The sequence below is a fragment of the Hirundo rustica genome, chromosome 2 (genome assembly GCF_015227805.2).
Source record: "Hirundo rustica isolate bHirRus1 chromosome 2, bHirRus1.pri.v3, whole genome shotgun sequence".
NCBI lineage: Eukaryota > Metazoa > Chordata > Aves > Passeriformes > Hirundinidae > Hirundo > Hirundo rustica.
In genome coordinates this window covers 44,756,008-44,782,518 of record NC_053451.1, presented here as the reverse complement: position 1 = coordinate 44,782,518, position 26,511 = coordinate 44,756,008, and the positions used below count along the sequence as shown (strand labels likewise).

Sequence of the window (26,511 nt, the reverse complement as noted above, 5' to 3'; positions counted from 1 at the left end):
CCTACAAATAACAAGCCTAATTAATAATCTACATTATTATTAAATAGTTACTCTTAACCACTTGTCATGACCACAGTTAGTTACAACTTTTTGTTTGCTGGTCTGCGACAGGTTCCATTCATATTCCCTTTATTCATTGTCCAGAGATCTTCAGCATAAGATGTCCCTCTACCATCTGCAGCTCATAGCAAGGATAAGTCTTTGCTTATTTCATTATCTATATCATTTAACAACAGGTTTTACACCATTCTAGTTCCCTGGAAAATGTACTATCTGTTACTCCAATTTTATGATCATTTGAATCGTGTATTAGGATTTAAAGGTCTGTAGACACAGTTGTTTTTAAGCGGAGAAGTGAGAAAAGGGGGTGTTCATCTTCTAAACGTCAGGTGAAGACTGAAGATTCACAACTTATACTAAGCGTGAACTGTCAGGGGTTCTGTTTATTTTAAGATATCCTTGTCATTCTGTAAATTTTTATCCTGCAAAGACTCAGAGGATTCCCTAATCCTTCTAATGCTGTAGTGGAAGTCAGCAAGTTCTCAATTTAAAAGGCCTGTCTGACTAATCTCAGTGCACCCTCCATAAATTTGCGCAACATCATCTCCTAGCCCTTGAAGCAGTCTATGGACTCAGGTATATAATGGCAGGAGATGCCAGCTTTGCTGTGGGTTCTCTCCTGGAGCAGTGGTGGCAGGAGCTGCCTTCTCCACTATCCTGGCAAGAACATTATCATAGAACCACCGAATATCCTGAGCTGGAAGGGACACACAAGGACCACTGAAGTCTAACCGCGACAACAGGTCACGCCCAAGAATCACACGCGTGCCTGAGCACCGAGAGTCTCAGGGGATGACTCCACTCAGGAACAGTGAAGTGACTACAGGAATCCACATCTCCCTTGAGAGCAGAAGCAGGAGCAGGAAGAGGTATGCATAGATAGCTAAGCTATTCATGTGCCTTAGTCTGGAACAAACCATCTGTGAATTCTTTTGTTCACATCGTTCTTTCACTAAGTGGTTGTTTCCGCTCAGGGCTCACATTTCTTGTTTAGGCTTAGAGATTACACACCCTCAGTCACTCACACCTAATTTATGATTGCAGTATTTCCTTCAGAGACACATGACTGCAAATTCGCTTTTTAAGTTTTAAATGCAAGTTCGAGGTTTTTTTAAAGAACGTTTTTGCAGGAAGTATACAGCAGGCATTAGGATACAATATTATGTGCTTTAATCCTACCCTAGATAAAGTTAGTTCTCAATATCCCAGAAAAACTCTGAAATGCTTTATTCAGTTCAGGGAAAATTTCTATCATGTTGTTAGGCTAAGAATGAGATTCTAAGATAGACATTGAATAATCAACCGATTTTCAAATGTGACACATGATAGTTCCTAATGAACTTATTGGCAGCTTTTAATTACTGTTGCCAAAAATCAAACTATGCATTTAGAAAAAATAAATATGGATAGAAGATAATCAGTTAAATTTCCATTAGAAAACAAACAGTTTTTAAGGAGTGATAAGGCAAGTATACAATCAGTTCCCACACACCAAAAACTTGTTTTTCACCCTAAGATTACATAATGAACTTTCCAAATACCATACCCTATCATGAGAAAGAAAATTTACTTAAAACTGTCCCTATTTAAGTAATTTCCACAGTGCACAAGCTCAGAAGCATTCTGGTTTCTTTAGTCTTTCTTAGTCTTTATATGGTGAAGCTGGAATCGTTACTCAGGTGCTTTAATCCAAACCAAACCAAACCAAACCAAACCAAACCAAACCATGCAAATTAAATCCAATAGGTGATTTCTGAAGGTATGCTTCTTCTGCTTGATTGTCAATGGATGCAGAGAGCCCAGACCCAATTTCTAACCTTTAAAGACATTCTGCACAGAAGGAGGTGCAAGGCTTCCTGAACCTCTCTTTGGAGAGTTTGCAGGCTTTTGTGCATGTGACAGCAAAGAAAAAGTTGGTCACCTTGACCAATGCATTTCTGCACATGCTCCAGCTGTTCACCTCGTAGAGGCAATCTGATATTAGAATGTCAGGTTCCTCTCAGGGGTGTAATTTTTATCAAGGTAATTAATCTTTAGCTATCTTTGGACAATCTTGCTCTCTTCTCCCCAGTGTCCTTAGATAGTTGTGATCTATCTTTGGCATTAACACACCCTTGTGCTTCTGGTGGTACCTTGTTGTGATTCTCCACTTTAAGGACCAAAGTACTGGATCACAAACATTGAAGCCAGGTGAGGTGAAGTCCTGAGCTCACACAAACCTACTTGAAACTTCAAGTGTGTGTAAAAAATGTGAAAGTGAACCCTGTCCTAGAAGATTTTATGTTGGATCAGGTGTTATCAAGCTACTTTTTACTTCTTGCTGAGTCAAGCATACTTTGGCCTATAGATGAGTGTGAAAATATAGTATGAAAAATGATAACCATTATAAAAGAAGCTGTATCAAGTGCTTTGGTAGTGTGATGGAAATGCAGAGCTTTGTTCATGCTTGATCTATATTAAATCTGAACTGAAAGGTGATCCTCTATGCACAAATTTGGAACCAGGTCTGAGGCTTCTCCTGGTCAAGGGAAATACTCCAATGAATGACCAGTATGCTTATTGCACTCATTATGATTACATATAGTTTTACTTAATTACAGCCCTGTTTAGGTAAAACATCCCTTTCATTATTTTTCCCAGGACTTTTAAGGGCAGAAGATAAGATAGAAATAGATCCTTCTGAACTAGTGGATCTAGGTACTATGAGGTATTTGGCTATCACCCTATTGTGGCTATATAACTAGAATATTTTGTGTTGAAAGCAGTTTGAAACCATATGTCAGTGCTGCACAACATTAGGATTTTTTTCTCCATCATCTGGAATTCAGAACTAGTCTGCCCAACTTTTCGAGTCAAACAAATTCACTAAAATAAAAAAAATAGAGGGAATTTTGATGAAAGCTTAGTTGTTCTGACAACAGTTATACAACAGTATCAGTACAGGTTCTATAGGTAAGATTGACCCAATTAGATTGCATATTTAACTACAGTAAAACCCAGTGCAATCTAGTGAAATAATCACAATATTAGGAGATATGCCCCAGCTTCAGCTGAGTAAATGAAGATGCAATATTTTACCACTTAACAGTCAAGTAAGTAACCACAGTCACTTTTTACTTTACAGTTACTCCCAGTCAGTGTTTGGAAGGTGAGTAGAAATAGGTCTGTAATTGTGTAACTAAGAAGAAATGTGTTGTCTGGATCACCTGGTATTTGGGATACTGGGTACGTTTACCATGGTGTCTTTGTAGGTAGATAGGTTGTTTTGTGACCAGTTCCATACAGATCTTTAGACCTGCTGAACTGGGACAAATGCAAAGGCAGGACACACACTCCTATAAAATTATCAACAGCAGCTCTTGTCTCCAAGAAAAAACAGGCTGATGAATGTTCTTCCTTCATCATTATTTCACTGCGGCACAACTAGCTGACTGTGTAGTGATGATCTCCAAAACACTTTTTAATGAAATTCCTGTCATTCTACATCAAATAACTTTGCATATCAAGAAGAGCTCTGTAATCTTTGAAGGCATTTTTTTCACTGAGCCTTCATTCAAGCTTGATCTCTCTATGCTATTCACCCATTCATTTAAGCTACCCCAGAGAGCAAGTTTCTATTGCTTTCCACATGTTTAGAGAAAGAATAAGAGTTGTCTTTGATGGCCTTACTGCATTTCTTTGTATAATGTAAGCTTTTTCCACACTTCTACAATGTGCTCAGTTTTCCTCTCTGTACTATTTATTCCTCTGATCCTCAAACATATGTTGGAAGAAGGAGCAGATTCATACCAGAATGTGGAATATATATTTTTAATTCTTGATTAACCAAAACTTTTATCACATTCTCAAAATGATTTGCATCTGAGGATGCTGGGATAGGCTTCCCTGGAGTGATTCTGAAATATACAAAGAATGTTTTATAACAGTAAATACAGTGCTTCTCACAGGCAACTCTTCTCTAGGTTAAACATTCACACTGTCTGGATGGACTGCAGTCTGTGTTCACATATTTATATGTATTTTTCACCTATTTTGCACAGTATGGTCTTCTGAAAGTTCACTTGGCAAGAAATAGTTTTTGCTAAGTATAAGGCGTGAAATCTGGCAATAATGTTTTAAACTAAACCCAGAATTTTTCAGCCTACATTCTGGAAACTGCTGTCTTACTAAACAGTATCAATTTCTAGCCAGTATTATACGCCATGTCCACCACCAATTTTTCAGAGCAACATACTCACAGCTACTGAGATACCAGGTACCACAAGGCAACAAGGATGGGCAGGGATGACAACATCTCTGTTGAAGATATGCTGAATGTGACCTGGAAGAAAGAATAAATTGAAAAAGAACGAGTCAAATGACATTATTGTCTTTCAAATGTATTGCCCATTGGATGTGTCTTGTAAGAGTAAATACACCTGGGGGAATCCTGGTCAAGTGGCCATTAAGGTAAGTGATGCTCAGGCCTGTTGGTAGAAGGGATTCTGTCTTGGAAGACCTTTCTCAGCCCTGACATTTCCAGGCATGAACAGATGGATCAGTGTAGACTGAACCTCTTTACTATATATATCAAAAAGATCATATATTTCTGAGTATTTAAATGCTTTCTTCTTGAATACAGATCACTTACAGGATTGTGTAAATCAATCACGTAGTTGACAAGTTAAAACTGATTGTGTTGGAAGTTATTTATACCATGTGTAGCCTGAGACTCCTAACTTTTGTCCTAATATGGAAACAAGGTGGATCATTCAGACTCATGCACTCTTAAAAACCACTGAGACCTCCAGCACTGCATTCTTCCAGCATCACATATGGGGCTGTGCTCCATCCGTGACCATCTCCCAGAGGTGAAGATGTGCCCTCCGCAGAGGGCAAAGCCACAATGCACTGGCATGCTCTTTAAAAATAGCATCCAATTCCCATAGTTCTCCAAGGGGATGAAGCCACTGTTACTCCTAGGCCTCTATTTTGACAGTTTTATGGCCCTTGGGTGAGCTGGGCCTGCTCCTGTGGCAGGGAAGTGAGCTCAGGAAAACATCATCATTTTCCCAATGTTTTCATCAGAAAAACAGCACAGAACTGGAAAATGGCAGAACGAAACAAATCTGCCTGCACTCTCAGGAAGAACACAACATGCTGGCGTTGTAGAAGGGATCAATTATTCATTAGGTTCCTCACAGGTGACTTTATGTACTGCCTCTGCTAAGCCTCCAGTTATAGCGGAAAATGAAGTAATTAAGTGAGGAGTTTGACTATTGGTGCTAAGTAAGTATTTTAAAAGGCAACCTGTGGTAGAATATTCACTAAAAGATGAGAGATTTGGATAAGAGAGATGCAATACTATGTGAGGCTATAGGGATGTAGAAAAAATGAGAGAATTGCCATATACATAACAAAAAATATGTGTTTTTCACACATGAAAGGAATTTCCACTTCAACCTGGCCACTTACTACAAGTGCAGCTAGATCTCTTTCTGCTTGAGTAATGCAGCTCCTTCTCCCAGCTGGATCTGCTGCTCAGTCAAATACAGCCAATTTTTGTGTTGATTGAAGCACTTTTTCCTTTTAACACTGTTCATTCTTCTGGTTTTTTATGGGAACATTCACTGAAGTGAATGGTGTGGAGGATACCAGTGTAGAACCCATGCCAGAGATAATAGCTTCAGTCCTCAGTGTATTTTGGTATTTTGACCAGACATCTCCCCATCATCCAAGCACTCTGTCTCGGGCACCTCCCACAAAGAGCAGAAGCATGAAGCAGTGATGGTGATGTTGCCACGCTGTTGAATGAAGACTTTCATCCTGCCCATGCACTTGCTCTGCAGGGTGGCACATCCTGGTTCCTCACATTGCTCATGCATCTTCCTTCTTCTTTCCTTCCATGTAAGGGCAGATTATGTTGCATTTGGTTTTCTATCATCTGTGTCCTAAACTTGGCCTTATTTGTCTTGATGGGTGGGCTGGATGTCACCATTCTCCAGCTATTTTCCTTTTTGTTCCTATTATTGACCTGTATCTGTAGCTTCCTTATATTAGCCATATAACAGCGCAGCTTCGAAAAGCTGCTATTCTTCAGTGTAATAAAGTGATGGTTGTACTCACCAAATGCCAAATTGTGTGTCCTAATATCAAGTCTTTTTTCTCTTACTATAGCAGAAAATCTCCTTTGCATTATCTTCTCTTAATTTAAACATAATCTTCATAGTTCTTTTTCTATTCTTAATTGAAAACAGGAAATCTGTTTTCTAGTCAGTCAACTGGTTACCAAACCAAAGCTAATCAAAGGAAATCAGTTTAGTCCCTGAAACAATACACCTTGATGATTCAAAATTGATTAACAGCACTCTAGGTCTCAGCTTTTGATACTCAGTTTTGCAGCTGTCTGTATGGCAAATTTTACGTGTACTCAAATTCTTTCCAGTGCACAATTATTTACATTCCACTGCAATGCATGGTCCTTGAGTAAATGTGGCCATCAGCCAAGTTTAGGTGACCTAGTTCAGGACCAAATCATATAAAGATCCCACTTGGTTAAATAAGAAACCAAAAGTAAAAATACACACAAGGAGGGGATTATTTCTTAAGGTTTTTTTTGAGCCATGAGAAATACTGAGAAATAATACATTTTTTTACACAGAGAGCTCAGGCAAAAGTAATCAGGTTATTGAGATTATAAGCAAACTTCTCTCACCAAGCCTATTTTCTATACACAGGCTCAGAGATGGCTCAGAGATCCCTTCACACTTGGACCTTGGCTGTCACCTGGTTTTTCTGAGTTTTTAAAGCCTTTTGATTGTTCATAAAATGGAGTCAAACTTTTTAGCTACTGTACAATATTAGGAGCAGTTTTCACTTTTTCTCACACATATAACGTAAACAAATCCTTTGTTTTTCATTCTCTGTCCTTTGTTTGCATATTTCTAACCTGAAAACAATTGTAACTGACGGCTGGTCTGGCCAGTTAGCTGAGAAGTGGAAACTCCAGAAGCCAATCTTCAGCCAAACCCACAAATGTATAAAAAGTAAGAAATAAACAGGCAGAGGGGCTTTTGAGCCTTGGCTCTCTCGGAGGAACCCTCTGCCCTGCGAAATCTCTTGTCTCTCGTGTGATTGCTTTGCGTATCCCGATCACACTTGGCCAGTCTGTTCTCTCTTCCCATCAAACTGGCCTCTATTTTAGTGCTTTTCTGAAACCTCATGTGTCTTAGAAAGTGTGTGCACATGTCTGAGGATGCTGTCCTCATTGGGTTCTGCATTCATCACACTCAGCGTAATGTGTCATGACTGGGCTAGTTTGAGAATAAGTATCTCAAGTGTTCCGGTTGCAGTTCTCCACTGAGTATTCACCAAGTAAGTTCATCTGCAAAAAAGCTGAATTGGTGGCTTCTTGTGACCTTGTAGTTCCAGGTCTGATCATGTCCAGAGGAACTGGGCACAGAACTTAGGACATTCCAGGACCCTGGGTTCCAGGTGTTTCTGCATCATCACAGTTTTTTCAAATGTCGTGCCACTTCCTATATATACTAACAGAGGCATTCATCCCTAGCCTAGGTGGGCTCAGGCACGTGGGTCCCACTGTGCAAACACTGTAGGCTGCTGGGTTTGCTTGTGCTCTGCTTTGTACATTGTACGTGGTGTGAAATGTAACCTAAAGTTAATTCATGTTCGGTCTTGTGATATGTAATATAAAGTTAATTCGCGTTCGGTCTGAATTAAGCTTAATTAATTAATCTGTAAAATATAAAATGTATTTGGGGTTTAAAGGCTGAATTGTGAGAAGGGGACACGAGGGTTGAGAGACAGGGAGGGTCTCTGCCAGGAAGGCCTCAGGACAACTGTTCACTCAGTGAATGGAAGAGATGATTAGATTAACCGTGTCTCCCCCGGGGATGGACATGCTAATGACACAGCGATCAACATCAGATGGGCATCTTATCTGTTCCCGCCAGTTTTACCATTTCTAAACATCACTCCGGAGTAAGCAATCATGACATTGTTCTACCTCAAGCACCTATTCAACCTACCGGAGACATGGACATGAATACCTGATGAGGCAACAGAGAGACTGGAGCACTACGGTCACTCTCCACTCTCAGCAGAGGACTGTATAAAAACCAGTGGCTCAGGACACACTTTGTGAACAGGGGAGATTCGGAGCAATAGAGTCCGTTTCTGCGTTCACCCAGCGCTGAAACCCGGGGTTCGATGCTGTTCCTTTTAATTGTGGCTGTTAGAGACTGAATTTAAGTCTCAAAATAAAATTCTATATTTTGATTTATGAAATTGGGCTTGACCATTTATTACACATGGCAAAGTAGGTTGCATGCAGGATGCCTCTGTGAGCACCAGGTGATCATGTGAGAAGATTTGCGGAGTTGTTGTATGGGTATCTGGCTTTAAGGTTGTGTGGTTTTTTCCTTTCTTTCTAGTCCTGTTCCTACAAGCAGTACATTTGGTCTTTTGCCTTATGAAAAAAAAAAATGACCACAGTGTCCCAATTTTTCTCAGAATTGGAACATCTAATGAACATCACTTGCTTTGGGGATTTGTCCTGCTCACATTTCTGCCACAGGATAACTGGGATTCTGTGTGTGATAATACACTAGTAATCTTGGGAATTTATACTTGAAGAGTTTCCTTCATTTGAGAATTCAGAGTGCTTAAAAGTTAATTCATATTACATTACATTACCCATGTGAAGTAAGTAAACATTTTCCCCAGTGCAGAAACTGAGATATTATGAAGATCAAGACTTTGTAAGCTGTATGTCTCATAGACACATGTATAAGAAATGGCCTTATTTTTGAAGGTAGTAAGTACTTAAGGCTTCTACTGATTTTAGAAGCCTCTAGCTTTTTAGCCTCTAGCTTTTGTCACCTGCTTTGGAAAATACTGACTTAAATAAATTGCGCAGCATCGCAGAATGATGTGTTAAATATGTTCACATCAAGTGTCTGCCTTTGGTCTGACATTCAAACAGAAACCCATCTTTAATTCCCTTTACACTCCTTAATATTAGGAAAAAAAAATACCAGGGGAAAACAAAACCAAAACCAAAACAAACAACAAACAAATCTCCACAACCCATACCAGAAAGAATCTCATATATGTGTCCCATCTTACCAAGCAGGTAAGATGTACTGTTGTCTTAAATTTCTCTCTGGGAGAATACAATTTCTAACAGATTTCTTTATTGCTGGGCAACAAAGCAATCTTGCTGTGCTACAGATTTTACCAGTGACTTGCAGGAACTGTCACACAGTGTGAGGAGCACCACCAGGACCTGTGGGAGCAACTTATTTCAGCCTATAACTGATCAGTCACTGGTGTAGGGAAGCACTCAAGGGAGCAGTTCCCTGCTACTAGGCTTGAACGGGATTCCAACAGGAATAGAAGCTGCCGGGCTGCAGGAGAGTTGTTTTTAAGTGCAAGATGTTTTTTCTGAGGTCACACTATCACTGCAAGGCTGTCTGACCTTCAAACATGTACAGCAGTTTACTGTATTTGCTGAATGAGCTAAACTGCCCTTGCATTTATTTTGGGATTAGATCTTGCTCGGGAGGTTAACTGGGGAGCCTGTAGCCTTCTTTATTCTGGTCTGAAAAGATATAAAGTGGACTATACCACACAACTTTGGACTACAGCTTTGGGCAAAAAATGTGGGTCTATACTTAAGGATTTTGCTCAAATTTTATTGTTAATTTTGCTATCATGATTCAGTGTGTTACATTGATCAACTACCTGCTTGGTTGCTGAGCTATTTCCTTGACAAGGTAACTTTACCTTAATTCAAAGATGAGCTGGGAGCAAAAAGTACATGCTCATGTCTCACTTACTTCAGGCTACAATTTCAGCTCAAGTCCACTTTAATGAACAGTGTACTGGATAGCTGGCAACCTGAAAGATGGCTGGCAAGGGATAGAAAAACTTTAAGCTCTAGCAGGTTCTCCTCAAATGCTTTAAGTGGGTTTTTTACAGGGACAGACTCTTTGTCATGCTCATGAAAGTGGATATATCCGAATTCCAGACCTGGAAGGAGCTAGTACCTCAGGGAGTGCTTATTTCTTCTCCTCAGGTAACTGGAAGCCTCTGTCAGGTGCTGTTTGAGATGAGGCTGAAATGGTAATACCACATTTATTAACCACCAATGCTTGCTTAAACAACCTTTAACTTGCTCCTCTTCTCTCTCTCCCTTTATTGTTTCAGCCTGATTCGTTCCCCCGTCCCGTTTACACGTGGCCGTATAAGCAGCAGAGTAATGTGTCACAAAAACCCTGCAGTAAGAAAAGAGACAGGGACAGTAGGAAATATCAGGTGAAAGAATAGAGCAGAGACTTTACAGAGCAGTGTAAGTGGTCCTGCTGGGCATGGTTTCACTCACAAAAACTAGATTCACAGAGCTTTGGGAAAAAGAAAAAAAAAAAAAGTTTAAAATCTAATCTATATGTGGTATAATTTTACACATGCACCTGAATTAACAAATACTGAATATCAACTATTAGCAACCTAAAAACAGCTTAATGCCTTGTTAAATAATGTGAAATTAGACTTAATTTTCTGCTATCAATTTTAATTTATCAATTTAGAAATTATATATCTTGCATTATTTTTGTTGATTTTTTTTTTTAAACAATAAAACTATACATCTGCTTCCTACATTTACTTCCTAGACAGGTGAACACTTTTGCCTTAAACATTTGGCATCAACCAGTCAAAAACAGTATGATTAATAGGATAGGCTTTGAGGTTTCTCTAATATAGCGGTTCCTGAATTCCTGTGTTCTACACTACAGACAAACCACATTCCATCTTAAAAAAAAAAATCGAAGTTAACTATTAGAAAAAAGTGTCAAAACAATATTCCAATTCATTTTTTCATTATTTCCTAATTTTTTGTTAGGTAAAATTTTCAAGTTACTGTAAAATATTTTTACCTGTAAAAAGTGCTCAAAGATTATAAATATTATTTCTTCTCTAGCTGTAAGAGTGATGGAAAGATATGAGTGAAATCAAAGAGGTTTAGGTAAAGGTATTAGATAAATTCCTGAAAATTGAGTTCACACATTCTAAATTCAGTTTAAATTTCTTCCCTTGATAAATAAAATATTCAATCCTGGAACGGGAAAGCAAAAATAAAGACCACAGAGAAATATCTTACACCTTTTCAGAGCACAGTCACTGTTCAGATTACAGAACATTTTCAGCCCCCGTGGCACTGTGGAAGAGTAAGTCGATTCACAGAGAAATAGCCTTTTATCCCGATTTGAAAGGAAAACCAAAGGAAAAAATAGTGAACAAATAAAATTCATGTAAGAAAACTTACAGAATACATTAGCTTAATTGCAGAGGATACAAGTAATCAAATGCAAGAAATATATTTTGCTGCAGACTGTAAAAGAGATCATTTGAAGTAAAAGAGAACAAAACCCCCAACCTTTGGCCATCTACCATATTCTACTGGATCTCCAAGTGAAGCTCTACTACCTGATATGCTGACAGGATACCAAATGATTGTTCAGGTATAAATTAAGAGCTGAATATATTTGGGATATGCTTCCTTAAGTCTCTAACTTCCTGCTTGCCTTAGTACTTTACTGTCACTCTTCTACAGAAAAGGGAAGGACAATATGCTGAAAAATATTCAAAAAGGAGTACATTGTATGCACTGATTATAACAGTGGAGACAGTAGCTTTGGAAAACTCAGTGTTATGTTTGTTGAGCCTATACGTCTATCTGAAAAGTACCTCACAGACACAAATATTTTCATATATTTTCAGTCCTTGTGTCCTTGAAACCAATATTGTTTCAAAGAACAATACTTACTATTCAAATATGGATAATTCCAATATACAAGTCTTCATTCACATTAAAATATCCATTATATAGCATGAATTTAGGTGACTATTAACCAAGTTAGGTTAGGTTGCACTGATTATATAAATGTGATTCATGTGCATTTCAATCCAGGTGAAAACAATGAAAGAATGTTGCTAAATTCTGGTAGTGTTAAGAGAAGAAAACAGAGAAAGGCAGCTTTCCCAGCAAGTTTAAAAATAGAAAATCCAAGTCGTGCTGTCCAATAATACCAGAGAGATGGTATTCTTGTAGTTTGTCATGTTTATTTCCACTCGAATTAGTCTATTAAAGTGATACTTCTAGTGTTTGTCACCAGATGGCACTGCAGCGACATGATCCCCTGACATCTCATACTCCATCAGCGGCGCCATGAGGTCATCCTCAGGCAATCACAAAGAATGCATCGCTATTTCAGATTTCATGAAGCCCCTCTTCCTCTGCGCCCTTATGTTTACACCATCAGGCTTGCTGGCACAACTGCGACACTTTTTAATATTCTTGGCCAACTGGACTTGGTAAGAAAACTCAGTAGTGGAGACCAATACCTGCCTAAAGTTAATTTGCCCAGATACTGTCATGAGCAATACTGAAGGCAAATTCTGTCTTTAATGGCAAGAGATGGAGCTTCCACATGTGTCAGGTGATGCACAGAGGTTTGCCTCAGCTCCCTGACCTTGCAGTTCTGAACAGGATCTCAGGCTCAGGCTGTCAACCTATCTACCTATCTCATTCCCTTCTTCTTCAGTGCAGAATTTTGTCTTTTCCCTTGTTTCCCTTCTCCTCTCGAATGGAGCATCCTCTTCCATGCCCTAATTTGCATCTCAGTTCTAGTTCTCCCTGAAACATTCTGTCATGACCTACCACTGCAGCTTGAATTACAAGCACTTATTCTAACTGTGACTCATTGCAGATTTTAGGAAGTAAAAGGAAATAAACCTGGGAGTCCAGAGATGTGTGGGGCACTAAGCTACAGTAGCCTTTTGAGAAGTCAGTTTCAACACTATCACAGCTGTCATCACTGGACTGCTGGCATCTGAGCAATCACACTGAAGTTGCACAAAGGTAACTACAAATGGTGTCGGGTTTTTATTTGCAGATCAAGATGTGTAGCATTTTCAGGTTTGTAGCATTAAAAGCTCTCGTGGCTTCCTTTCAGAGGTCTGATGCATTGCTGGTATTCAGCAGGATGCTGATATTTGGTAAGAAAGTAATGTTATGATACAGAAAATTGAAGGCTAGGACAGTTCCTTCTGACTGTCTCATATGGCACATGGCTGGATGGTGTGTGTTTTGGAAATAGCATGAACACTTTAGCATACACCAAACATAACCTGTCTCTGTAGCTGATAAAATGAAAAATACTGCTGATTTTCAGAATTCTGTTCCTTTTTTTTTTTTTTTTTTCCCAATAAATGTTCTTCTCAAGGGGGCAATAGTGATTGCACTATAGATACTCATGCATATGCAGAATACTGTATTTGTGCTAGTAAATTTAAATACAAAACCATCTGTGAGATGATAATCCAAAACAATACACAAGTAAGAAAAGAGAGCCTGGCAGTACATGTAAAGACAGAAATTAAATTAAATTAAATTAAATTAAATTAAAAGACAGGGAAGGAAATATAATGACATGAAATGAAATTGCAAAACCCCAAAAATCCTAAATGAAGTGAAAACAATTAAATGGCATTGGAATGATAGGAATGACAGGAATGAGAAACTTCACAAAATGATTTGTCATTGAAATCTCGAGATTTCATTTCTTTTCATGAAATTAAGGATTTTCATCTCAGCAGGGTACCAAGATTGCTCTCTTTTCACTTTTTGAATCTGGGCCAGCCACAGTGGATCTCAGCAGCAGCGACAAGCTGAGTTCAGGTTAGGGTTCAGAGAGGTGCAGAGCCGACAGCTCCTGGGACACTGACACTCACAAAAGCAGCGCACGGGCATCATGACAGAGTGGCAGTGTTGCTGACTCAACACTTTTTCATCTGTGCCACCTGCGGAGATGAGGACCTCTGCCACAGAGCCAAGCTGCCATTAGGGTTAGGGTTGTGGTTAGGGTTGAAAGAGTAGAAGAGCCTACAGTTTCAGGAACACTGGAGCTGGGGAAGTCCTGCCAAGCCTGTTCTAGCATGGCCCCACCATTGCTGCTCTTACATCTTTCTAATCTCAACCACCCATGGTGATGGGCATCTCAGATCCAGTGACCAGATGCCATCAGGCTTGGAGTTAGGGTTGAGAGAGGAAAAGATCCTCCAACTCCAGGACCAATGGGGCTGGAAAACACATGCCAAGAGGATCATGGCAGAGCCACATTTCTGTCTCAATGCCTTTTACCACAGGGCTGTGCACAGGGATGGGCACCTCAGCTGCAGACCCAAGCTTCTTAAAAGGTTTGTGTGAAAAAAAAGAAAATTCTGAAATGAAGTGAAAACAAATAAATGGAATACAGTGAAATTAAGTGCAGTGAAATCAGCCAACACTTCATTAAATGGTATTGCTTGAAATCTTGCGATTACATTTCCTTTCATGAAAATAAGGATTTTCATTTCATGGAATGAAATTAAATGAGAAATCAAAGAATGAAGGGAAATGAAAAGACAGGAAAGGAAATATAATGTTGTGAAATGAAATTGAAAAAAAAAATAATTCTGAAATTAAGTGAAAATTAATGGAAAAAAAGCAAAAACAATGGAATGGAAAGAAAGGAAGTGCAGTGAAATGGGCTGAAACTTAAATTTATTTTCATTGGAATTTTGAGATTTCATTGCCTTTCATGAAATGAAGAAGTCATGACTGTTTTAAGATCTTTAAATAAATTCCAAGTCTAACTTGTTAGTTGACTAACAAATTTTGTGGCCTTTTGAATGCCAAGTTGAATAAATTCAGGCTTCCATAAAACCCCTCATGAATGACAGAATGAATGTAAATTGCCATGTGATTACAACTGTTTCTCCCCCACTCTTCTGAAATCCCTTCCATGTAGTTCAATCACATTCAAAATATTAAATATAACAATACCAAACTAATGGACAGTGGTTGGAACAACCTAGGATGTATCTCTCAATTATATTAATTTGATTTCATAAGCCATAGAGATTTCAGTGTGTGTTTATAGCTGAAGGAACACATTAACACAAGAACTTTAAGGGACCCTTTTTTCTCCTTTCAAAATATTTATTGGTTAACTGGTGTCAGTGGCAATGTGTAGAAGTCATCAAGACACCAAGATTCTGGGCACTTAGGGAGGTAAACTGTCTGGGGCTCTTCTGATGAATGAGTAAATTATTGTGAAGTGATGTGTAAATGGAAGTGAACACAGCAGAGATGAGGTTCTTTTTGTATGTTACCTTTAAATGTTTGACCATAGGGCATATGCAAATAGCTCCTTCTCAAAAAAGCTAAAACAAGTGCAAGCATTATGGTTGTACTGTGAATCTGACTAATTAAGATAATGTATGGATCCACAAGCACATTAAGTATATATATATTTTCAGACATATTTCCATGTTTCTGGAAGGTGGAAATTTTGTTGTTGCTCTATTTTACTGAACTATATTTATATATATTTTAATTGAGATTGTGCTATACTTAAGGAAAAGTAAGAATAGTGTGGAATTTGTAAACATTCCTTCCTCTTCCTATTGACATTTTTATAGGACACAGAAAATTGTGGCTGCAATTTAAATGGTTGCAGCTTTTACTACTAACCTGATTTGGAAATCTCTGTTTGAAAACCATGACAATTTTATTACACCACATTGGTAAAAGCTTAACAGCCAGACTACCTCGCATTTCCTTTCTCCCGTCTACTGATAAGTACACATCTACAGGGTATAGTCACATCATTTCTAACATATATTTCACTCCTTTTTCATGCTAACCCATTTTAGAAAGTTACTGGTTTGGTGTAAGTTAGTTTCTTTCTTAAACTGTGTCTTAACACTTGCTATTGAATCCAAAATATACTTCAAAGCATTGCTTTTGGGACAATCAAGATGGTCAGGCTTTAGGGATTCCGTAGTGCTACTCTAATGCCTTTATCATGTTCCTACACTGCCTGACTTCCTGCCTTTCCTATGAGTAGATATCCTTTCCCTATCATCTCTATTTTTCTGAATTTCAGAAAATTGAAAATCTGCATTGAGCTTGATGCCCTACACCCACAAGTCTGCTTCAGAAAGAGATGGACTGATAAAGTTGAGAACTTGTGTCTTCTCAAGGTCCTTGAACAAGCTCAGAGATGGGAAGAAAGGGACGTATCTTTGTTGTACCTTAACAAGAGAGAGAAACTTGCAAGAGAGAGGAACTTAAAATATTCTGCAACAGACAAAGCAACGCATTCACACCTGTTGTAGAATTAATTTGTTCTTGAATGCCATGTTTGATACTGCTTTTTCTGAAGACCAGTATATGCCACACACTAGCTGAAGTAACTGACCTCATAAGGTGGTCTGGACCTTTTCAGTGCTAGAGTTGTATTAATGAAACAAAAATTTCTGAGAAATCATGCACTAGTTGTACTACTGGTTGAAGCACACAAACCTAATCAAGCAGCTGTGAATCTGGCAGGAGAGCAAACCACAGTCTGGTGCTGCAGATGAGGGAGATCCATAGCCTTTGCTACAAGAAGGTATGCCGGAGGAAGGAAATATTTGACTTCGCACCTCTCAGAAGAAAGTTGCCCCCTCTACAATGAAAGCTGACGCTCTGTGAGTAGTTGTCCTGGATACAGCATTGCAAGGCCTCTCCTCACAGATTTGTTTCCTGTATCTGCCTCGGTGATTGCTTTTTGTGCTCTGTCTGTCTGCAGGTTCTCCCACGCTTCACAGCATGGCCCACATGGCCCTTCCAGGCCTGGAGCAGCCAGGTGTGGCCAGCAGGAGCAGGGCAGTGACCGTCCCCCTGTATTGGGAACTGCTGAGGCTGCACCTCGAGTGCTGGGTCAGGTTTTGGGCCCCTCAATTCAAGGAATGACGCCGAGCAGCTGAAACTAGTCCAGAGAAGGGCAACGGAGCTGGGGAAGGGTCTGGAGCACGAGTCTGTGAGGAGCAGCTGAGGGAGCTGGGGGTGTTCAGCCTGGAGAAAAGGAGGCTCAGGGGAAACCCCATCACTCTCTGTAAGTGCCTGAGAGTGTAGCCAGGTGGGTCGGCCTCTTCTCCCAGGCAACAAGTGATAGGGACAAGAGGACACAGCCTCGAGCTGCATCAGGGCAGGTTTAGGCCGGGCATCAGGAAGAAACTTTCACAGAAGGGGTAATTAGACATTGGAATGGGCTGCCCAGCGTGGTGGTGGAATTGGACGTGGCACTCAGTGTCGTGGTCTGCTTGACATGGCGGTGTTCAGCCACAGGTTGGACTCGATGACCTCGAGGTTTTCCAGCCTGATCCATTCTGTGGTTCTGTGACTCCCTTAGCTGTCCCCGCAGCTTCAGCGTCTCTTGTGTCACGCCTGCCTCCCTCTCCCGCAGCGGCCGGACATCCCCAGAGCATCCCACGCGGCTGCCATTCCCTCGGGAGCGACCCCAGCGAGGGGCTCCTCTGCCTGGGGACGGGCTGAGGAGACCAGTGCTCTAACACAACACGGCAGCGCAGCCGCGGGCGCGCAGCGGCCTCCAGGGAGGGAAAGACGGCTCCCCTCGGGCCCGGGGCCGGTTCGGCCGTGCGCCGGAGCTGAGGGGGAGCGGCGGCGGGGGCGCGGCCGTGAGGGGGAGCGGGGCCGGGGCGGGGCGGGGCTTCGCGGGGACGGCGCAACTCGCCGGGGTTGGCGGCGGCGCCATTTTGAACTGGCTGAGGGTCGGAGGCGGCGGCTGCCCGGCAGGGTTCCGCGTCCCCCGAGGGAGAACCCGCGAGGAAGGAGCGGATATGGCCGCGAATAGGAACTTGAAGCAAGTGCGGATCGAAAACAGCTCCCCGGCGGCGCCGCTGGGCATGGTGGGGGGTGGCGGCGGCGGCAACCTGAAAGGATTGCGCGGCCTAGAAGCGGAGAGTGAGGCGGCGGCGGCCATGGCTCTGGCGCCGAGCAAAGAAGGTGGCAGAGATGAGGAGCAGGAGGTTGGGTTCACCATCGATATCAAGAGCTTTCTCAAACCCGGCGAGAAGAGCTACACGCAGCGTTGCCGGCTGTTCGTGGGGAATCTGCCTACTGATATCACCGAGGAGGATTTCAAGCGCCTTTTCGAGCGCTACGGGGAGCCCAGCGAGGTTTTCATCAATCGGGACCGTGGCTTCGGCTTCATCCGGCTGGTGAGGATCCGGGCGGGCCCCTGCGGCTGCCCCATCACCCTGAGGCTGTGTCTGAAAGCAAGACGCTTCGGTCCCTTGCCCCCCGCCCCCTTCCCTTCCTTTTCGGCCGGTGTAAAAAAGGCAGCATCTGCCTCCCATTCTCTTCCCCCTCGCTGCTAGCGTTGGTCCCTCCGCCCCTTCTGCCTTCTTCCCCCACCCTGTTCGCCTCTACATCTGGTCCGAGCCAGACCCCTGCATTCAGACTCGTCCTGCCAGCCCCTGGCGTTTCGGTCCCCGCCTCACCCCATGGCGCTTCAAAGGGTTAATTTTAAGGCACGGACAGGCTTGTTTCGAAATACAGCTGCTCGCACGTCTTGAACACAGAACATAAAATCACGGAATTGAAAAGGTTGCGGACAGCGGGTTGTTTAAATTCCTTGTGCCCACATAAGACTAGATTTTTAGGGGTAATACAGTATTTGATTAAGCATGCAAAAAAGGGAATAATCTGAAAAGTTTATGATTCATTTAAACGGTAATTTAGTGTGCGAGATTAGTTTTCACGATCGCTCTGTTTAAAACGCACCGATTTGTATCATTCTGGGAATAGCTTTAGAGTGCTTTAGGTATCTAATTATGATTTTTCCGTATATTTTACTGATTAGTGTTTTTTTTTTTCCTTTTTGGTTGACATCTTAAAATACTTGTGGCATTCTGCCATGCATCTTTTACCCTGAGAATTCCCCGGCCTGAAATAGCAATTTGATGGAGGAAATGAGATACATTTACATCCCGTTACTCATTTTTTGTGTGTAATGGAGATTAGATAGAGTTTTTATGTGAGCTTTCCTTTTCCATTACGTTTAGGGAATATATATATATTCCAACAGCTTGCCTAGCCAGGTGAACTGTGAAGAAGGATATAAAGAATTTCTTTAAATGTCAGGGATTGCAGGTATCAAACCTGGTGAAGATTTTTGAAGTGAGAAAAAAGGTAGTTGTTGATTTACAGTGTCTCATGGATGTGGGTGCAGAAAGCCCATGAATGTGAGACGAATGAATATATGAGCAAAGAAGGTAATTTCATCATTTGTTGATGAAATTTGAATTGGCTATCCATTCAGAGCAAGTGCGATATTTTCACTTATTTAAAAGCAAAACAAAAACCCAACTCAAAACACTTTAGATCCTGTAGTGCAGTGTTTGAATATCATTTCCTGCTGCGGGGTGCTCGGGAGGCAGAATATAAACATTTGAATAGGTAAAACGTGAAAAGCATCAAGTTTTCAACTCTGCTCAAAACCTTTATAGAGCAGCATCATCATAATGAGAATTTAAATCCTCTAATGTGCAACAAAAAAAAATTAGGCCTATGTTGTTTTTGAGAATAAACCGTAAGTGGTAGTGAATGCATTTCTTTTTTTCCATCAGAGGACAAATGGTTTGTTTGTTGGGTTTTTTGTTGTTGGTTTATTTTGTTTTTTTGATTGGGGGGGGAAAAAGTTGGATGATCCTGGTGCCAGTATGCTCAAGTGAAGGAGAACAACTTTGCTACTTTTTTTGGGGGGGGGACACACAAAAGCGATATTTGTTGTCTTTGAAAATAAAAGATATAAAATACTTTGTATCTTTATAAAGGAATCTAGGACCCTGGCTGAAATAGCAAAGGCAGAACTTGATGGTACTATTTTGAAGAGCAGACCACTTCGAATTCGATTTGCTACCCATGGAGCTGCCTTAACTGTGAAGAATCTGTCGCCTGTGGTTTCCAATGAGCTGCTGGAACAGGCATTCTCGCAATTCGGGCCAGTGGAAAGAGCGGTTGTTGTAGTAGATGATCGTGGCAGAGCTACAGGGAAAGGTTTTGTAGAGTTTGCAGCAAAACCTCCAGCACGGAAAGCTCTAGAAAGATGCAGTGACGGGGCATTCTTGCTTACAACGTAAGTTCACAGGTTTTTGTTGGAATTTGTGATTGTATCTTCCTGATGTGAGCAAAAATTGCATTCATGGTATTCCCTAGTTCTTATTTTGTTTTCAAATTCTGAAAGCTGTGGGGTTAGAAATTAAAATGTTTTGCATTAATACCACAAATACTCTTGATTTTAAGAAAACCATTTTTCTTTGCTTACTGTTTATAAGATTTCTTACTGCCATGTGAGAGTCTGAGAGCAAAATTCTGGGGTTTTTCTTCTTCATATGCAATATTACTTTTCTTCTCTATATAATAAGGCATATTCTGTTGAGACCTCATTTTCATTGGTTGCACTCTTCCTGATCCCAGTAACAAAGTGGCAAAATAATATTCCTTTGTTTCTTAACAGAGCAGTGCATGACATTGCTGATATTTCTGTAGACTAAGGAAAGTGTTTGTATCTCAAAAATTACCTGTGGCTTGTAAGGCTAGGGTTTTCTTGCCGTTTTAAAATGAAGATTGAGATTCTGAAGAGGTTTGTAGTAGTGATGCTTGGAAAGCAATCTATTTCAAGGACAGGCAAGCTTGCAAATAGCAGCACTTCTCTTACATCTCATATTTCTGTACTTGCCAAAGAGAATTGTTAACTGCTGTACTTCACATAGTCACAAGTGACATTTTCAAATGCTTTCTTAAAAACTGCATGAAATGATACATATTTATGATTATTTTTTGTTTTTCTAATTCTCATTGGGAAAATAAGGCTGTGGTTTCACAGCATGGAAACTTGCTGTCATTGAATTGAGCTTAGAGTTCTTTTCCTGCCCTGGCTGTGCTGCTCTTTTATGTGCTTGAGAACATCATGATACTTCATAAGCTGCTTGTGCTTGCTACAAAAACAGCAGGAGAGCATTCATTGTGTGGGGGTCCATTGCAGTCTGGTCAAGCGCAGGAGGGCGCTTGCTAATGTCAGGTCCAGCAGAGAATAAGGCAGAGAAAATGTTGCCAGGAGGAGTTGACAGGTGAGTAAGGGGTCTGAAACTCCATATCTTGTGTGCTACTGAACTGATTTGATGGTTACATAGTAAATTCAGTCTGAATACATCTTGTATGTTATCGGGAGGTGCCAGCAATTTGTTATTATTTCCTGGGTTTTCTTGGCATTAGTAATTGCATGGAAGCGTGGTGAGCCAAACAAGGGAAGTAATGTAGTTCACTGTTAGAGGAGTGCTGTTCTTGGCATGAGAGATGTGGCAGGGAAAAAGAAGCTGGGATATGAAGGGGGGGTACTGTTTTTTTACCAGCTGGGTAGATCAGTTGGATGGAAATGACCATCTAACCATGGCCTGAATGAATAAGAAGCACTCGATCGTTTTCTTGCTTAGGTGACATGTTCCCTAATGGACAGTTGCAAAGACAATTAGCGTGAATCTGCTGCCATCTGCTTCGATGTTTTACTTCTGAGTTTAAGGTTTTGCTTCTTTAAACTGGAAACTCTTTGCCTGATCAGAACATCTTTCACTTCCTGTTTAAGTGTATCAAAACTAGACATTCAAAACATTAGCGTTTTAACGTTGTTTTATGTCATAACTTGTTACCACCTTAGTTCAATTGCATTTAAATAGCAGAACTGTCAGCAATTGCCATGCACATGGCATCAGAACAAACAGTTGCTGAGTTGTGCTCTGTGATTCTGGACTTCATCTTTTTAATATGAACTTGATGCCCAGAGTAAAATAATTGGGGGGATCATTGGTTTGGTTTGATTTTGGTTTTTTGTTTTTTTTTTTTTTTTTTCCTAGTGAGGGACATGGGCAGTAGGGGAAGATCTGCCAAGTGAAGTAAAGGCAAGGAACACAATAAATGAGTGCTGATGTTTTGAAAATCGTGTCTCTAGTGCTCTGTGTTTTCTAAGCTCTGCTCCCAAGACTGATGCAAAGAACTTTTACACAATTCAGAGTTCTTACGCTGCTCTCTTTGGCAGTACTGGCTCGTGCTTGCCACTGGTTACTACATATCGAGGAACCTGTTTTCAGAGATAAATTAGGATTCTGATTTGTGAGCATATGGTTATTCAGATAACGGATTTTAAATAACTTATGCAGAAATGTTTTTCTAATTGTCACTGTAATGTTAATACTGAATTATCAAGCTGTTTTCAATTGTAGAGTAACTTGCAAAACTAAGTTGTAAAAGTCAGTAGAAATATGAATAAGTTGTGCTGCTCTGTTTTGGGTTTGTTGCTTACCTGGTTCGGTCACGGCCTCTGTGGTGCCTCACTGATAAAAACAGAAAGGTAGTTTCTTCCTAAATATTTTGTAATTATTAGTAGATGTTTTTGGTATTTTAAAAAAGCAAACAGAACTGTGTCAAGTAAGTTGTGGTTTCTAGGCGGAATAGCTGGATTTGGGCATAGAAACAATTATTTTCCAAAGGTAAATCTTAAGATTGGGATTCATTGAAATTCTGTGATTTAAGACAAGACACAGGAATTACATGGTAGTTTTCTGGAGTGTTTTTTCAAAATGCTGAAATAAGTTGTAACTTCTTTGTTAATGATTCAGTTATCAAATTGAAAATGTTTTCCAGAACACCTCGACCTGTTGTTGTAGAACCAATGGAGCAATTTGATGATGAGGATGGACTCCCTGAGAAGCTAATGCAAAAAACACAACAGTACCACAAGTAAGTTGTGCTTAACCTTTTTTTATAAAACAGGATTTGTGTACTTAGTTACCTTTGTAAATATATGCTGATTTTTACTTTTGAGTTTGTGTAGCAGGAAGTAGTGCTTCTGTATGTTGTGCTGTTTTGTGTCAAAGGATTAAGCAGGGCCTTCCCAAATTTCCTAATCATAGTAAAATTCAGATGTGGCTCATTGGTTTAACATTCAGTGCATTTATTGTAGTAGAGAGTTTCTTGGCCTACACTGCAGTCAGTGGGAGCTTGTTGCCAGCAAACTATAGACTTTTATGGAGAAGGGATGTGGTGTAATCCTGCAGAGACTTTGAATACTCACAGATCTTTATGTTCTCTGAACAGCCTCTTAACTGCTTGCAGCCTCCCTGGCATGTAAATCTTTGCAGCTTCCACAGTTGAGGTAAAACTCTAAACATGATATGAGAAAGTGCTTCTCAGTCATGAGATAGAAGCCTCCTAAGCTGAAAATACTAATTTTTAATATTATAACTCGCCATTCATGTTGCTTCAATCTAAAATGTTTATTTTGGGAGACTGTAAACACCACTTCTTAAAAATTTGTCACTATAAGGTACAATATTAGTGTTAGAATGGGAAATGCGGGCTCATTTTAATGGTTACAGATTCTGGCTAATATTCTGGGCTGTCTAGTAAGCATTGATATTTATTTAAGTAACTGGTTTAATGAATTGACTGATTTAGAAGGCTGAACATGGTTAATCTAGTGTTGCATCTTAGTATTTTGTACTGATGTCAGTAGAATTTTTTATTTTAGAATTAAATAAATTGAATTTTATTTAGGCAGTTTTTGGAAAATTGTCTTTTTACTTGTCTTAATGTCTGATTTAAGCTTTGTCTGATTTAGAATGTAGTCATCTGACAGGTTGATAAGAAGTGAGATCTGTACTTGAAGTGATTGTTTATACATTCTCTGGCTGTTACAGCTGTTGATCTAAATGTGTCCTTCTGTACATTTTTACTGCAAATTTTTTATTAGGGAAAGAGAGCAGCCTCCACGCTTTGCTCAGCCTGGAACATTTGAGTTTGAGTACGCTTCACGGTGGAAGGCTCTTGATGAGATGGAAAAGCAGCAGCGTGAACAGGTTGACAGAAACATTAGAGAAGCCAAAGAGAAACTTGAGGCAGAAATGGAAGCAGCTAGACATGAGCATCAGCTAATGCTGATGAGGCAAGGTAAAACCAGATGATCTACTAGTGTTAAATTTGTTGTTACAGATTTTTTTTTTTTTTTTTGTATAGCAGATTGAGCTGTATACTTGGTCATTTTGCCGGTCACCATTTAATTAGATGCATTTAACTGAGAATAAAGGAGGAATACTTACCTGTGCACATATTCCTTGATGATTTGCAGAAATTAAGAATCTGATAAAGAGGTGATTGTTTAAGTCTGTTTTCTTCAATTTATCTTCAGGAAAATGTTTACTTAGCCTGTTTTTCCTAAATAGGCACAAGTGCTCCCACTGTGGAGCCATGCTGTTTTTATAAGGTCTTGTGCAGAGCTTAAGGTCTTATGCAGAAGATAATAACATAAAAACATAACTGTGTAATAACATAAAAAGCATAAGGAGTGCAATTACATAGAAAACTGTTTTGAAATGCTAGGTGGTTGCTGCAGCACCTGAAATGACTGCCAGCTATTTCTTGGGGTTTTTTTCCCAAGAAAAGCTGTTGAAGCTTTAAGTTTCCTTGTAAGCACAGGTGTGTATTAGAGGTGAGGAGCGTCCATGTTAGTATGATCCAAGAATGCTGCTGACAATGCACAGTAGAGCCCCTCCTTGGCAGTTAGACACACATCGTCATTTTGTGTGGATGCGTGACTGAGATTTGGAGAGATGGTTCAGTGCTTAAGATACAGCTTGGATAAATCTACTGTTGGCTTTTCTAATTGTTGATATTTAACAGTGCTAATAATCCAGTTTCGAACTCATCCTCTTTCAATTTCCTTTGAATTAATTCACCTGTTGCCTGTCCTTGAGGGCAGGATCAGAGATTACTTGGTCTTAAATTCGTATCTTAATTGCGAGTTAAACTGGGACAAGATTACAGTGAGGTCTTCATTAAGATAGAAAAGCACTTGATGCTAAAACATGGGAAAACATCCTTGGTGTGTTTTTGGATATTAGGGTTTCTTTTAAGGACAACATGAGGGAAAAGATATTCTGCTTTTTGAATATTTGTTAAATGCTAGTTTTATGTGAAAAAAGAGAGAATTATTCCTTCCATTAAAATTCATATAAAACATGAATGCATGTGGTGCTGCTATTCCAGTGAGAAAATACGGGTTTTTTGGTGGTGGAGGAGGGCTTTTTCCTCCTCACAGTTTGGTTAGCAGAGTAACTCTTTGGTACCAGATAACTTAGAATTTTGTGAAGACAGGAAGGTTTCTTCTTAGTTACATGCCAACATTTAATTTTCAGAGCTCTAGGAATTAGTAAGCATTCCTTCTGTTTTTGTAGTCTCAATTCTTTGGCTTTAGCATGCATGAACATAAAGTGGCTTTTTCATTTGTATTTATTTTCAAAGATTAGTTTTCTCTTGTTGCTCTGAACAAGCAACAAGAGAATGTGTGGATCTACATTCATGCCACGCCAAGAATATTGATTATATTGATGAGATTGCATCACACGATCCTGTAGAAAGCTGCAATGAAGTTTCTAGGGCACTAGAACCTAGAATTAATACTTTTGTATCCCTGGTGCACAAAGTCAAATTTAAAGAGGTATTGAAGCAGACATTATGAAATACGAAATAAAATACAAAACGTCATGTTTTAGTTGTGTTAAAAAGAAGACAGGAAGGGTGAACTTACTGGTTCATGTATTCTAGCAGGTGAAGGTTGTGTTGAAACTGCTCCACAAGAGCTAGTAGGAGTGGAACTCTAGAGCGTGTTGGTTTGAGTACTCTGGTTTTTGTGCTGTGGTATTAATTCTGAAGGTAGATTTAATTCTTCTGATATGTGTAATTTTTCATTTTTAAGTGTCATATTTTGACAGACTGAGTCAGAAGTAATTTGTAAAGCAGAATACATGTTCCTACGTGTAAGTAAATTGCATGGTATTTCTGATCTATGTACTGGTGGTATGCAGCAAACACTTGTAAATATTCTCTCACGACGGTTAAATAGATTATGAAAATACTGGAAAACGTGACTGAGTTTAACCAGAAGCTATTTTATCATTTGTATGGAAACTTGGCATTTATTTTCCGTCTTTAGAAGCTGAAAAATCAGCAGCTAAAACTGCTTAAAAGTCTTTGTGGAGTTGATATTCCAGCTTGTAGGATTAACTTCTGAGGTGAGAGAACACCTTCACCTTCTGCTCTTTGCTATGTAGAAGGTTGAAGGTAAAATGAAAACCTTGCCCTTTTATAAGCACAAGAAAGTGCAGAGGCTAATAATAATGCTCTCTTTCTTTTTTTCCTACCATGACTGCTTTAGTGCAGATTTTTTCTGTTCAGAGAAAAAGTCTGTGAGTCAGGAATTACCATCATTACAGATCTTTTAATGTGAACGGCTCCTGTGCAGAGTTTGAACCTCTATAGCTGTGTTTTCTCCTGGCCTAGCAAGGCTTTCTGCCAATATTTGGCAGTTGTCAAATGATACTGAACCATAATTTGCTATGTTGAACTTTCAGCATACTAACTGTTTCAGGAAAGGCAATAAACTATGCTGTGGAGAAGAATTAGGAGAACATTGAGAAAAGTGGAGTCCTACACCTTGAGAATAAAGG

General features: G+C 39.9%; 1 protein-coding gene across 2 annotated transcripts in view; it reads left to right on the top strand.

The window, feature by feature from the left end:
* The first annotated feature begins 17,682 nt into the window (after nucleotides 1-17,682).
* Nucleotides 17,683-26,511, top strand: part of PSPC1 (paraspeckle component 1) — a 60,244-nt gene continuing 51,415 nt past the window's right edge. The window contains exons 1-4 of one of the 2 annotated variants that reach the window (XM_040090672.1): nucleotides 17,683-18,171; nucleotides 19,789-20,090; nucleotides 22,652-22,747; nucleotides 23,760-23,956. In XM_040090672.1, the coding sequence (XP_039946606.1) occupies nucleotides 17,791-18,171; nucleotides 19,789-20,090; nucleotides 22,652-22,747; nucleotides 23,760-23,956 (976 nt within the window). In that variant the 5' untranslated portion in view covers nucleotides 17,683-17,790. The remainder of the gene's footprint in view (nucleotides 18,172-19,788; nucleotides 20,091-22,651; nucleotides 22,748-23,759; nucleotides 23,957-26,511) is intronic. The other variant, XR_005704481.2, reaches the window with a different exon arrangement.